We start from the raw sequence: 15,642 nt of genomic DNA on the forward strand, positions 1-15,642 counted from the left end.
CACTACGAGGGGCAGAGACTGGCAGGCAATACAGAGCGCGGTTCAGCACTGCGTGGGTACATGGAGCCTGCTGGAGAAGCTTTAGGGTTTGAGCCCAGGACGTGCAAACACCCCCTGGGCCCAGAGCTGAGGAGCAGAGGCCCTCTGGGTGCAGCCACTACTGCCCCAGTTCAATTACAAAGCCGAAACGTAGTGGCAGGATCATTGTCCAAACCCCAACCACTGGATTAAGCTGCAGAAGGCAGCACTAGGAGGCCCCGCTAACAACTGTGAGATATTTTCACCTGCCAACATATTTGGGATTCTCCAATCCCGAGTCAGAGCAGCCAGAGCCACATTGGTCACCACGGCGGCAGGCTGGGCCCTGGGCAACAGAGGCACTACGGTCTCAATAGGGGATTTCTCCTTCAAGGAGAGAAAGAGGACAGATGAGGCAGGGGCTGGTTTGACTTTGCTGGAGGCATCGACCATGTGAAGCTGGCTGGTCTCCTGGGCTGTGGTTCAATTCTTCATGCTGCCTGTCAGAAGAGGACTAGGAAACAGCAGAGCCTAGCAAGTTTCTAGCCCTTGAAGCACCACTGGAGAGGCGGGGGAGGAGAGACAGACAGGCAGCACTTTACTGCCTTTGAACCAGCAGCAAGTCTCCTCCCCCCTCACCCTCTCCACTGCAGGGAGGTCTTTCGTGACATCTTCAGCCAGCTGAGCGGGTGCCCCTCCAGACACTGGCTCTGGAGGAGCTGCTCGAAACAAGTGAGGGTGCAGCATAAAGTCATACAGCAGGAATCTAGGATTTATCTGCTGCAAAAGGAGCCCTAAATCCAGAGCAGTGAAGGGGTCAAAAGAGGATGGCTGTGATTGGTGGGTGAGCAAGAACAGAGTAAAGCAGGGAAAGCACGGGGGGACCCTCAGCACAGCATCTGCAGATGCACTGGGGAAGACGACAGGCCACATGCAACCTGGGAGCCACTGTAAGATCACAGGCTGGAATCCGCGAAAGGGCAGCACCCGTGACTTGAGCGAAGAGGGACAAGACTATTATTATTTATTATCTGTACTGTGGTGTTGGAGCCCCGTAATAGATCAGAACCCCATGGTGCTAGGCACTGTACAAATCTAGAACACAGAGACTGGTCATCCCCCAATGGGGTTGGGCTTCTTGATTTTCAGCTCAGCCCGACCTGGCTACCACACTCCCCTCCAATTATCAATAAAGGCCCCGGCAGTGGCTTTTGTTAAATAATTAAATAACGCCAGTGATTTATCCCCAGCAGCAGCAGCAGCTCATTACGAGCAGCTCCCGTATTTCAAACCCATTCACTGAGCTGTGACTGCGGCGCTCGGTGCTGGCTGGATAAATGGCTGGCGAGAGATTTTCTTCTTTTGTCCCCCTTGCAGTCTCTGCCTCCAGGCCTCAGGGAGGGGAGGCAGAGTCACGCATCCCTTCCTCACTCGCCTGCTTTAAAGGGATTAAAAACAGCCCAGCTGAACGCAGGAGAGCAGGACCCAGCTGCTGGCTCAGCCATGCCAATAAATAATTAAAGAAACGCAGCTCATTTTGGGCTCAGGGCCTTTTGAACGGGGCTTATTGAAAGGGGCAGGTTTCCATTGCCCAGCAGAATTAACATGGCAGAGGAAACTCATACTGCCAGGGCTGAAACAGCAGGGCTCACAGGAGCTCAGCAATCAGAACCACTGCAGCATGGTCTTGGGTGGCTAGGTTTTTAGAGACTCTATTTTTACTTTACCTTCCTAGACATCAGAGCAAGGGCAAATCCTCCCCCCGCCACCGTTCCTCTTTCTGTTGTGCTGATTTTGCATCCTGTCGCCCTCCCAGACCAAAATCTGCCCTGAGATCACAAAGGTGAACCCTGTACCCTCCTATGGAACAGTGCCCTGATAGCGTCTCTTGTGAGCATCAGCCGGACAACTGGAGGCGATGAGATGGCAAATGTCCCCTCTAGAGCCCAAACAGTCAGGCATCTTGGTGTCAAGAGTGACTGCCTCTTTCCCACCCCTCCCCGCTAGAATCCAAGCAAGTCACCCCAGAGCTGGGTGACAGCCACTCAAGTGCAGGAGATTCTCAACTGCAAGTTGGAAGTGGGCAAACACCATAAAAATAAATGTGATCTGGAATCACAGAGACTATTTCAAGGGTCTGAGATCTCTCTGCAGGCTGCATGTTCTCTTGTCCCAATTCTGCTCACTTGGAAGCTCAAAGTTAACCCTTCCCTGCCACGTTAGACATGCATGCCAAAGCCACAGCTGTTACTACAGACTGGCCCGGGAGCCAGCTCCAAGAACATCTCCCAGCAAGCAGCCAGACACTCAGCCTCCACTGTGGGAGCCATACACAGCCCACAGGCAGATGCTCAGCCCTCTTATTTATTAAGTGCAGCCTGTGTGTTCAGTGCAATATGAAAATCCAGGCTGGTGACACAGAGGTTACAGTCTGAAGGTCTGGCCCTGCCAGGTGGATCAGCACCTCATGAGAGGCGTGGAGTGCACTCAGCCACCAGTGACTTCATTTGATTGCAACAGGAGCTAAGCATGCTCACACACTAAGTGTGCTCCCTTTGCAAGTTCAGATGCTCAATATCCTGCAGACCGTTAGGTGGTCTGGTCTCTCCTCTCCCATTACCAACAAGTGATCAGTTGCAAGGAGGATGTGCATGCAAAGGAGGGATTTGAGGAAGTGTTAGGTGCAGGCAGGAGTTCCAAGGGTTTGATCAGCAAAGAAGGTATAAAGATGCAGAAGGAACCTCAGCAGGGAGTAGGGAAGGAGGAAGAAGATGGATGCAGCCTCATCAACAGGGCAACCCACTGGACCTTCCACCCCAGAGGAAAGCAGATTCATTTTGCCTTCAGTCACAGGTTTCTACCCTGCTCAGCATGAAGGCAGCAAGATATATTTCCTATGACTTTCTTAGTTGTTGACATCACATTTGGTATTTGTCACTTGCACTAAAATCATTTCAAGGGGATCTGCCAAGAGGGGAGGGAAACATATTCATGCTTTCTCTGCTTCTTTATGACGGTTAAGGGCCTGAAAGGGTGGGCGGCTGGGATTTAAAGTTATTGTTCTGATTGTTTTATACATTAGAAATTCAGGTCTCGCTACCCTCTTTACCCTGTAATACTCCAGTGATGATTGGAGACCAACATGATTATGACAGAGGCACACTGTGCAGGCAAACCCTGAACAACTGAAAGGGGGAATGGTTTTTATTCAGACTGTTTAAAATGGGATTTTGGCAGCTCCTATTTAACCAAATGCCTGAACAAAAGTTGGAAGAAAAGTGCTTTTGGTAGAGATTCCACAGCCCTGTTCTTTCAGCAAAGGACAAGTGAGTTTCTAAGCCACATGTTCAGCTCCTCAAGGGAAATCTCCCCAGAACACAGATGGCCAGCCCTGGCAAGCCTGATATCTCTAACAAAAACCAAAATGATGGGAAAAAAACCTTCCTTCCAGGCCTCCTCCTTTTCCCCCCAGAAAGCCACAGCCAGACAGGGCACAAGTTCATTCCTCCCTCTGCCACTTGCAGGTCTCCTTTAAGCACCCTCATTAACTTGCACAGTTATGACTGGTTATAATTGGAAAGAGCTAAGAGGGTCCCATGAAATTCTCTTAGTCACTCTGCACTGGACTCAGTCCAGCGCTGCTTGGAAGATGAGGAGTTCAGTGACTGACACAATAACCACAGGTCAGTGCTACACCACTGCTTACTTTGGAATAATGACAGAAACATGACAAGTTCCAGGGGATAATGCGCATGAAGAGGAAATCTGCATTATAACCCTGAGAGTCCACTCTGAATCTCACTTCTGGCCTCAAACAGCCTGGATAGCACTATGCTGAAAGAACTTTCAGCCCACTTGCACACGAGGAGCTGCAGTGTTACAAATGCCACCAGGTGACACACACAGAAAACTCCCCCGGGGAAACCAGGTCACTAATGCCCTACCGTCCCCTAAGGGCCTGCTGAACACCTCTGAACTAGTGCTTAGGTCATCTTGGTCCAAGTTCATCTCTTCCTTCCCTCACCCAGTCTGTGTTCTACTCACGTCTCATAAATCAGATTAAAAGAACACAAAGTGCAGCATTAGACAGTCTGGGCCCAGCCAAAAATCTCCCCCGAGCTCACAGGATAGGGCCCAGCAGGGCTCACTCAGAGTTCAAGCACAGCAGAGCAAGGCTAGCTGCATGGAAGGATCCAGGGTAAACCTCTCTGCACCACACCCGTTGTTCAAACAATAGAGATTAGAGACTATGACAGGCTTCACACCAACAGGCAGGAGCAGCTGTAACTGCTGCCCAGACAACAACACAGGAAAGGCAGCTTGTTACAGTCTGAAGAATCTAACTGTCCCCTCAGGGGGTGAAGACACAAGAAAGCCAAAGAACGTTGGCATTGAGGGCAAAGGGGAAGCAATATTTTGCCCATCTGTAGCATCTTTCAGGTCCGAGTAAACATGAATGAATAAAACCTCACAGCCCTCACTGGGAGGTCACTACTACTATCTCCATTTGAGAGAAGGGGACACTGAGGTACTTGCCCAAGGTCACACAGCAAGTCAGCGGGAAGAGAAACTAAGACTCCCAATCCTCCACAATAGCCATTAAATAAGATGGCTTCCTGGTTTCTGGTTGAGAGCAGCCAGCAATAGCGTAGTGGGTATGGACAGAACAGGGCACCTCTTTTTCACCCTGAGCCTCTAAACACCCCAGCTTCCTCTCAGTTTGCTCAATTACAAGTTTTGCGAGTAAGTAAAAGGCACCTCGTTACCAGATGAAGCATTGCATGCTGGTACTTCTTGTCTCCACAGGCTGCTCTACCACTGTTAATGAGGAAAGCAGATACAGTCTGGCTCCACTTTGTTCTCTGTGGGGCACCAGGAAAGCAGCCGTCGCAGCCCTGGGCCCTGCTGTGGAAGGCAAACCAGCAAAAGCAGAGCAAATGCAAGATTGGAAATAACAGGGCTGGGCCCTTTTCCCACCTCAGATACTTTGTATTCACAGGTCAGCTTCTTGCCCTTGACACCTTCGTTCAGGGTGAGGATGAAACCTATGTAGTCTGCGTACGCCTGCAAACAAACACAAGCGGAAGGGGTGTTAGCTGAGCACTGACAGTTACTTCGGAGCCAAGCAACCCCAGTGTGAGAAGCCTAGAGCAAACTGAAGGGATGATGCCCAACCCATGGCATCAGTTTCCTGGGATAGTCCAGGACACGGCTTGTTCTGCTGCTACTGTCTTGTCCTTGGGGACTCCTAGCCCGATGGGAACTCCTGGACCACCACTAAGTGCACTTTGAACCCTCGGTGGTGACATCACACTGACCAAGCTCTCTGTACAAACAGCCCAAACCACGACCCTCCTCCTTGAATCCCCTTGCCAGGTTCCTGTCTCTTACCATGCCACATTCAAGCGTCTCATGTCCAGGCTTTGCACAATCTCGACCCTGTCTACATCACTACTTGTTTCATCCTACTCCATGTCACTTCTCAAAAACCTCTTCCTTTATCTACTTCTCCTGCTCTCTGCCCCAGGCCTTCTTTCACGCTACCCACAATTAGGAGGAGAGGAGGCTGAAAGTTGCCCCAGGCACATACCTTTCTCTCTCTTCTTTCAACCCCCCTGCTTGTGAAGCACCACATACAGAATAGAGTCAGGCTGCTCAGGAAACACAGTGGCAAAGGTGAAAGTGCCACAAAGCCCTGGGAGTAGTGAATGGCTTTTTTCTTTTTGGGGGAAGACACTTTAAAATATCTGGGCGAGCCCATAACTTCCTGCCACAGAAGCCCTGGGCAGAAATAAGACTTAAAGCCCAGGCAAGGGGACAAAGGAAGCTTCCGCCGCAGGGCTTCGTGAAGACCTTGTTATTATTTAAGACCCCTTGGTGGTGGCATCATAGTTTGATCCCCATGCAAGAGCTATTCCCACCCTGCTGTCCCCACCCCTCAGCAGCAAGTTTGGACCATAGACACAAGAACACAGATCCTGACAGTTCCTGGGGTTCAAGCCCAAACATTTACCTCAGGAATTATGTGCCTTACCTCTGCAGCCCTTTCTTCTGCATCAAGCTAAGCAGACCCCATTAAAAACAGCCACCCCAGTGCCACTACAGGCCCTCTATGTGGGACTGGTGTTTTTGTTTTTTTAACCATTTAAAATGATCTTCTCCTGGCTCTTCCCCAAGAGTTTTAAAAAAACCTGGTGAAAAGGTTGTTGGCCACAATGTGCTGGAGCAGATACCACATTGCTTGTGGGCATCAAGTTCAAGAAATGCTCAGAATTGTCAAACTCGTTACATCACTCAGGCCAGTTAGATGAGAGGTTAAAGTCTCAACAAAACAGTATTGCTGACAAAGGGGATGGCCTCAATCTAGTCCAAAGAGAGCTGGACTGACCAAGAGGCCAACTGTCCCAAGTTCACACACGCACCAAGACGGACATAACACTGGGAAAAGTCAAAGTGCACAGAGAGCCTGAAGTTGTCCCAATGTATTGCAATGTAACAACTGCAATTGTGCTAGTAGTAAAACTTTTGCTAAGGTCCCTTCTACGCCAACAGAACTATCATATCTTCATCAACTCCCTTTTCCAACGCCAACATTAGGAAGGGGCAACTTCTGTCAGTTTCTTAGGTTAGTACCTAGACTGAAAGCCACCTCAAGTCTAAGAACTACCATATCAGGGATCATATTATACCGTGACAGGATGGATCGTAAACATACCTGTGGACAGAAAGCTATGTTATAACAATATTAAGAAACTATGTTTGGTGATCACACTTAACATTTTATTCCTGTTTGGTTAAAACATGGAGGGTCATATAGAAAAGGAAACAACATGCTCTATCAGGGCTGGCCCAAAGACACGTTCTGCATGGATACTTCTTTACTGTGGACAGGGCTATCATCACAGGCCCGATCAACACTCGAGGGAAAACTATATTTGAAACCATCTCAAACTTCAGTGCAATCACTGTGGGGGTAATCTAGGTTCTAGCATGGTTTGAAGGGCCAGGGTAGACATATCAAGACAGTTATAATTCTTATAAAGTCACTTTGTAGCCTAGACTCTACGCAGGAATGGGTAACACTTCTAGGAGGATAGTCCTAATAGTTTAAGCCCACTCACTAGCCCTGAGTAAAGGCACCCATTACAACATGGTTAGGATTAAATCCTGAGTACTTGGTGACTGCTTTCTCCATAATTTGACTAAAGCCCTACCCTGGCCAAAGCTATAGCCCTGCAACTTCTAACCACACTGCAACCAGGTCCCTTGATTCTGTTTTACCCGCAGCATAAATAGGACCTTACACTTCTTATTTACGAGAACCCGACGGAATATTTTTCATGTCACAATTGCTACCATCTGTAGACAGGGTTTAATATTATGGTTCCAGTGAGATCAGAGTCACTCCAGCCACAATCACGTTTCTTCGACAACACCCTGTCTGCAATGGTAACGTTCCTAGAATTCTGCTAGCAACATGTTTAAATGTGATCATGAGGAGTATGGCTCTCCTTGCAGCACAGACCATGGCTGTGTGTTAATCAGAGCTCACAGAGGGATCTCTCTCCTCCTCTTCCAGGCTCTCATCCCTTCAACACTTCTGTAGAGGAAAAATGGTTCACTAGCAGTGGTAGCAAAAGTCAGAGCGTAGACACGGCTCAAGCATTTTACCACTGTGTTGTCTAATCCTACAGGTTGGCAAAAACACCTGAGCTCTGTCTACCTTACAGCTGCCACTGGCGATGAACTACTGGATACACTGGTGTCAACATAGACAAGACCTACCTGCCATCACAAAATTACTCTCCAAGCAAGAGCTGCCAGTATCCAAAAGCCCCCTATTGTTGTCATTAAAGTTTATTGGGGTAGACAAACTTTATGACAATTCATATGGCATTAGCCATGCTGCTCTTTTGCTTTTAAAAAGAATTATTCCACATAGCTCGATCCAACCCTACTTAGTTCATTAGCTAGGCCCAAACCAGGCTTGGCCTTTTCCATGCAAATGCTGCCCCAGGGACACATCAGGCACTAACAGACTGTCCCTGGACCCAGTTCCATACCTGAGAGCGTTTCCACTTGGCCATGTCGGGTACCATGTGTATTTCCTTTTTGGGGATCATGAAGCTCTGGCAGAGGGGAGGAGTTGCCTCCTCAGGAGAGCCTGGAAGACAAAGAAGAGAGAGAGGTCAAACACAGCCAGACATTAAAGACGCCCCCTTTAATCACAGCCACTTCTTAGACGGCAACATTCATTTTTCTGGACCGAAAGGTACTGAACTCTGTGACGTGTTCTCACCCTCGTGCTCTGATCCCATCAGGTCTCTCATGCTAAGCAGTGTCAGGCCTGCTCAGTACCTTGATGGCTGAGCCCCAAGCAATCCCAGGACACTGCAGAAAATAGCATTATTCTTTCTCATTTGTATTACCATAGCACCTAGGAGCCCTAGCCGTGGCCCAGGATCCCACTGTGCTAGGCACTGTACAATCACAAAACAAAAAGACCTGTCCAGCCCCAAAGAACTTCAGTATAAAACAAGAGACAACAGATGGAAAAGGTGGGGGGGGGGTATAAGTGAACAATGAGACAATATTGGTCAGCATGAGAGGCAGTGGTCTCAGTACACCACCAGCCTAATCATCGTCCAGTGTTTTCTAGGCATCATGGCAATCATAGCATTAGACTAGGTCTTCACTGCAAAAGGTGTGGTTTTACATTGGGAGCCATCTCCATGTAAAAATACATCCTCTTTTTGCAATGAACACAAAGCATCAGTGAATCAGTAGGTGGCACTCTTCTCTCGGTACTGAACAGTGTCCCTAGGCTGGCTTTAGGGTGATGCTGAGAAGTACGAACTGAGCTTCTTTATAAAGCACATTGAGATCCTGGGATGACAGGCACAATAGAAATGCAAATAATTAATGCAGAACATCAGCAACATTCCTGCTCCCTGACCCGGGTACACAGTTAGCCAGGAACCTCCTTTCCCCTGAGCTTGCACAAAAAGGAAATAAACCCTGACATATGGGTCACCTCTTTCCTAATTCCTCTGCAGTCCAAGGTGAACAACTGGTTCTAGTCTCAGCCTGCAGTCCCACGCGAGGACACTGCAGAGCTGGAAACATTGCCACAAGGTTAAAGGCATATTCGCATCGCATTGCCATTAGCAAACTTAGAATCAAGATGCAATACAGCAAACAACAGTGAACCAGAAAACCAAGAGGGTATTTAGCATGAAATTATGAGCTACATCATAGTCCCTTGATTAATGCTTTCAACCCTAGAACATTTAAAACCTTTCGTCCAGCACCAAGCACCCAGATAACACTTAAATAATCATTCTTAGCACTAACGGAAAATTCCAAATATCATTTTCCAACAAAAGTTGAACTGCCTAAAAGAAAAACGTGTATAAATCTCTTGCACAGTTTATACTGCCCAGAAGTGTTCACCAGCTCTTCCCGTTTCTCCAGCAAGGTAGCACTGTCTACAGTAACAGCAGACGACTAGGAGTCAAAACTCCTGCATTCCATTGCAAGCTCTGCCACAGCCTCACTGTGCTGCTTCAGGAAAGTCACTTAACCTCTCTGTCCCTTAATTTCCCCTTCTACAATATAATACCATTGACGGTTAGTTAACAGATTATTGTAAAGTACTTTGAGAGACCCAGATATAAAGGTGGAATTGTATCTGTATTCAGAAAAGCTGCAGCTTAACAAACTCACAACTAAATAATGTCACATTATTGTAAGTGGTTTTTAAATAATGCTTTACAAATCAAAGACAATAAACAGAAAGTTCAATAAACCCCCAGTGCACTGATAAAGGAAGATGTGAAAACTTTGACTAGCAAAAAGATTGATCACCTGTAACAGGACAGAGGAGGATTCACTGACAAGATGGCCTGAAGAGAAGACACTAGATTGGGACTCAGAAGGCCCAAGCTATGATCCCAATTCTGCCATTGTTGAGCAACTCACTTCATCTCTCTGTGCTTCTTCCCCCACACGCCCCTTGCTATTTAGAAAGAAAGTTCTTTGGGGTAAAGACTGTCTCTTACCAGGTGTTGTACAGCACCTAGCACAAAAGGAGCTACTGTAATACATATACGACAACTTGTTTCTAGGCAAGAGCCAAGGAACTGTGCTCTGGGGAGGAGAAGAGGGTATTTTGTGGTAAGAACTGACCTTGACAATGGAGACTTGCCCAGTCTTTTCCCCACCAGGAACATTTCACTTATGCACCTGGATCTAATCCAGCTCAGAGAAGGCATCTCAGGTAACAGAACACCTTGGCGCTTCAGTCAGAAACCAGAGAGCTGTTGGATCTCAGCTCTGCATTTGTTTCTTGTATTTGATTCTTTTAAGAATTAATTGAACAATAGCTTCATCCACAAGTGACACTAAGTAGCACTGTTAATTCCCTTCCAATTGTCATATATGGGGGACAAACAAATGCCACCTGAATTTCAAAACAAAAAAACACTACTACACTTGAATCACCTCTGTACATTTGCTCCAAATTCTCTCTGGATCCTTTTCACTTCTATAGCACATAATCTCTAAGGATCTCAAAGTATGTTCCACATATACTTAACTCCTGAGAGAAGGGAGGTATAAGCCCCATTTTACAGATAGGAAACTGAGGCTCCTAGATGCTAAGTAATTTTCCCAGAGCAGGAATAGAAACCCAATATCCTGACTCTCAATCCTCTGCTCTCACCACTGGTCTAGATTCTGAAATGGCCTGAACCAGGAGATGTTTAATATAGGGGAGAGAGAGACACTTGGCTGAGGAGTGCCCATACACATTAATAACATCAGCAGCAAAAGGGTTGCTTTGGGCCAGTGGTCTATCCCCAGAATAGCAGCACCCCAAGATACAGCAAGTGACAGTCAGGTAGAAGGTCCGAGGTGCCAACGACAACTTCAGTGAACCAGCATTCCCCCACATCCCCTCTGTAGCCCCCACAAAGCACAGCCACCTCTGACTACCATCCCCATAGTGACCCTCCTAGCAGCTACTCCTCCCCATACAAGACTTCACCTGTGAGCCAGGGGGAAAGTAACACCTCCACCCCACAGCTAGCATCAGTCTCTCTGGGGCTTCCAGTATGGGCCATCAGAATAACAATCTCAAAGAGGGGCATCACAGCCTGCTCCCCCACACCGTGAGGCTCCAAGCACAGGAACAGTCCCCACAAGCGTACAGCAAGATCCCATTCCTACTAACAGGCAGGAAACTCTACATTACAGAATCCCCCCACTCACCCTTCCCACCCCAGGGTACATGGACGCTTGAGGATCCCAGTCCTCCCCCCATTTTGGTGCACAGAGACCACCTGCCCCAATAGAGAGCATCACTCAGACTCCCCACTCCCCACCCAATATAGGGAACAGGACCCCTGCTCGCACAGAAAGCATCACCCAGCCTTCCGCACACACACTATGGGGCACAGAGACCCCCTACCCCCACAGAAGGCATGTCCCAGCCTTCCACACACACTGGGGGCACCGGACCCCCTGCCCCCATAGACGGCATCACCTAGCCTCCTCCCTCTGGGCACCACAGAAGACCCCGGCCCTCATCATGGGACACAGAACCCCTGCCCAGTGCCGCCCCACTCCCATGGAGGACATCACGCTACCACCACCAAACACCCCACAGAGCTTCCCCCCTACCTGTCTGCCGCTCGCTCTCTGCCATCTTCCTGGAACCAGGCCCCCGCCGTTATCACCTTTCACCTTTCACCTCCCAGCACAACTGAACTGTCGGGCGGCCATCTTTGTGCCGGGCACGTCGTCCATCATAGAGCTCCTTGGGCGGCCATATTTGCACGGGGCAGTCCAAATTGCCTCGGGCGGTCATGTTTGTGCGGGGCACTCGAAAGTACCGAGGGCGGTCATCTTTGTGCGGGGCACTTAAAGGTTTCCCCCGGGCGGCCATGTTTGTGCGGGGCACTCGTGTCAATTAAGGAACCTTTGGGGACTGGCTTAATCTCAGGCCTCAGGGAAGTAGGTAACCATGTGGAACACGAGTCCCTCTGTAGCTAGGAGCCTCCCCCACCTGCCTCTGAACTGGGTTACTGTGGGATGGGATGTAAGGCAGATCTGGATCTGGGCACCCCAATATCAGGGGGTGTGTGCTCCAGAGCCCACTTCACACTCTGGAGTCTCTGAAATCGGGGGTTGTGGCATGTCAGAATCTAAACCCAGCTCCTGATACCCATTTCATGGGCAGCCTCTTCTCTGTTATGCCGAAAAAAGCTACATTCAAAGACTAACAAGGTTTCAAAGCAGGGTGCGTTTTGGCCAGGACAGTCCCCTTTTTCAGCTCTGTCCCAGCCGACCCTACTTTTTCACCAAAACTGGGCGTTCGTCCCAGCTACAAGGCAGAGCAGAGAGCAGCAGCTGCTGCCCTGGGGTCAGCTGAAAGCAACGCTGCCCACCAGCAGCAGCAGATACATTTGCTGCTGGCAGGCAGCACTGCCTTCAGAGCTGACCCCCAAGGTGGTGCAGAGCTCAGGAGGTCAAACCCAGCTGCAGGTGGCATGGGGCTCGGGCATTCAGCTCCAGCTGCAAGTGGCATGGGGAGGGTGGTTCTGCTGAGGCTCGTGGAAGGGAGAGGGTGGCTCGGGCAAGCCCCAGGATGTCCCATTTTAATTTTCAGAAATACGGTCACCCTATTTCAAAGTCAAGCACCCAAAAGTCATAAATACCAGAATTAAGGTTCTGCCTGCTTGCACATCTGCATTACGCTACAGCCTTTCATTACAGGAACATGTTATATTGTTTACTTAGGATCCTTGCCAAATAATTTTTTACTGGCAAAACAAGGTATTTTTTCCTTAACCTCATTCTCAGAAATGGCGTGGTCATTTTTGCTGAAACTTTCCCAAAATATCCACCCTGTGGCAGACACCCCACGCTGAACGTTTCAGCTTAAATAGTTGAAGTTTGTGATGGCTATAAGCAAGCAAAAACTATTGTAAAATGGAAAGTGTAAGTAATCTGAACTATAGATGCCACTACCAGTTCTGCCTATAATAAACCAAATCCCCAGTTCTAAATACCCCCAAAACCCAACTCCAGCTCTGACCCATAATTTTGCAGATGGTTCCTCTCTTTATTAAGGGAGGGGACGAGGGAAGAGAACCAAACATGTCTAAACTGTAGGAGGGCTGGAAATTCAGCCACAGGTCCAACTACTGCAGCTTAATCAGAATGCTCAGGGCTTGTCTACATCACAAAGTTGCAGCGCTGGTGAGGGGGTTACAGCGCTGCAACTTAGGAGGTGTACACATCTGCAGGGCACCACCAGCGCTGCAACTCCCTGTTTGCAATGCTGGCCGTACTCCCGTTTTGTCTCGGGTGTAGAGGATCCAGCGCTGGTGATCCAGCGCTGGTAATCAAGTATAGACACTTACCAGCGCTTTTATTGACCTCCGTGGAATAAGCAGGTATCCCAGCATACCTGAGGAAGCCTCTGGTAATCAAGCTGGTCTCCTTCCCCGGCTTGCTCTCGCGTTCCCCGAACCCCGAGCAAGCAGGTCTCCTTCCCTGAGGTTTGCTGGGTGGTTCGGGGAACGCGAGAGCAAACCGCGGCGAAGCTGGTCTCCTTCCCCGGTTTGCTCTCGCGTTCCCTGAACAAGCAGGTCTCCTTCCCTACGGTTTTCAGGGTGGTTCGGGGAACGCGAGAGCAAACCGCGGCGAAGCTGGTCTCCTTTCCCGGTTTGCTCTCGCATTCCCCGAACCCCCCTTGAAGCCGCCCAACAGCGCTGCAGTGTGGCCACATCTAACACCACTTGCAGCGCTGGTTGCTGTAAGTGTGGCCACTCTGCAGCGCTGGCCCTATACAGCTGTACTAATACAGCTGTAACAACCAGCGCTGCAAAATTGTAGATGTAGACATACCCTCAGTGTTGTATATAGGATCAAGAGGCAGACATTATCCCTGCTCCAAGTAGCTGGCAATCAGAATCACTGAGCTATAACACATGGTCTGTGGGTGTCATCTCCCTGCAGTACAAATATTTTCTCTTATATTTTTCTATTTGTTCACTATTCTTGAAAGGTTCCTAGAATTATATCTGCTTTAAGGAGGGATTTCTAGGGATGGAAGAATGCTTGACACACGAGAAAGAGAACGAGGTGTACTTGTGGCACCACTACCAAATTTATTTGGGCATAAGCTTTCGTGATTAAAACCTGATTTCATCGGATGTTCATCTCTAAGATGCACAAGTACTCCTTGTTCTTTTTGCTGATACAGACTAACACCGCTACCCCTCTGAAGTGAGAAAGAGACTGGCCCAAGCATTAGGGATGGCACAGAGAAAAACATGCATAGATACGAGTGGGATAATGCAGGATGGAGCATAGTCAGCAAGACTAGGGGAAAATATGGCACTAAGCATAAGCAGACTAAGCAATTGCCAAAGGGCTTAAGCAACTCAAGGGGGCCCCCTATTCATTATTAATATGTGTTTTGTGTGGGAGCCCCAAAATATGCCTGTTTAGGGCCCCCAGTGAGTTAGTGCTGCCTGGTGGAGGGGGAATAGGAAGGAACAAAGAGCAGAAATAACAGTTAAGTGGTAGCATTGTGTGGAGTTGCAAAGACAAAGAAGAAGAACATGAGTTTACTGCAGGAGAAAGTCAGGGAAGGGTTTTGAATAGCTTGGGAGGGGAAAGGTTATGCATAGGCTTTGAAGGATTCAATGTTTATTTGTAGATGTCAGCAAACATTTATTTCACTGCACACAAAAACCAAGGAAAAAATATTCCCAACAATAACTGAAATTTACAGATATGCAAAGTAAGAAAAACATAGTTTGAGAACTTAGATTAAAATCCATTGACTTTTGAATTAGGCTTGTTACAAATGGACTAGCAAATGAATAGTAAAATCAGGTGCGACTTGTTGATTTAGGAATATTTACTTTGTGCATTTTGACGTGATGGTCACACTTTGGGTTTGAATGTTTATAAAGCTTGACCTTTTTTAAATTTCTGTGTCTAGTCTAATTAAATTGTTGTCTAAATCCCTCTTTAATTTCCCACAACTGTAAGAAGTTTGACAGAAGTCTAAAGACGTGCTTACAAATAAACAGAGATATCCATCACAATTATAAAACATAGAAATGGAATCCTGCCAAGCCTAGCTATGCGGTCAGAGTGGCAAGACCACCAGGTAATTTCACCTACAGCAGTTTGGATGGACTGGAGTAAAGTGACTATGTGTCACGGCTGCCACCACCTTGGCCAAGACACTGAGGAACTAAAAGCATGAGCTGCTGTAGACTGAATGAAAAACCCAAGGCTCATCAGCAGGGGCTGTCATAACCTCTGTGAGTCATCCCAGAGGGGGACATGTACACATTCCTTGGAATGAACACTCCTCTCTGCAAGCACGAGTCCCAGCTGTCAGAGCCATTCCCTCTGCTGATCTCTTCTCTCTAATGCAATCCCTGAGAGACAAAGAGAAAAAGAGGGAGGAGATGCTTGCCCTAGTTCAGAGAAAGGATGGGCTGTCATCAGAGAGCTATGCAGAGGAGGGCCCTGCCCCTCACAAAGATGGTAGCGCCTCTGTTTATTGGTCCTTGCAGAGGAGGGATGTGCCCCTCA

The 15,642-nt window shown here is 48.3% G+C and overlaps 1 protein-coding gene across 2 annotated transcripts in view; it reads right to left on the reverse strand.

Annotated features, from left to right (window-relative positions):
- Window positions 1-11,779, reverse strand: part of PTPA (protein phosphatase 2 phosphatase activator) — a 40,881-nt gene extending 29,102 nt beyond the window's left edge. For both annotated transcript variants that reach the window (XR_007769964.1, XM_050926208.1), the window contains exons 1-3: window positions 11,701-11,779; window positions 8,082-8,182; window positions 4,996-5,082 (exon numbers count right to left, since the gene is read on the reverse strand). Coding sequence is in view for 1 of the 2 variants with exons in the window: in XM_050926208.1 (XP_050782165.1) it covers window positions 4,996-5,082; window positions 8,082-8,182; window positions 11,701-11,725 (213 nt within the window). In the remaining variant the exon portion in view is untranslated. The remainder of the gene's footprint in view (window positions 1-4,995; window positions 5,083-8,081; window positions 8,183-11,700) is intronic.
- Between the last annotated feature and the right edge of the window lie 3,863 nt (window positions 11,780-15,642).

The sequence above is a fragment of the Gopherus flavomarginatus genome, chromosome 17 (assembly GCF_025201925.1).
Source record: "Gopherus flavomarginatus isolate rGopFla2 chromosome 17, rGopFla2.mat.asm, whole genome shotgun sequence".
Taxonomy (NCBI): domain Eukaryota; kingdom Metazoa; phylum Chordata; order Testudines; family Testudinidae; genus Gopherus; species Gopherus flavomarginatus.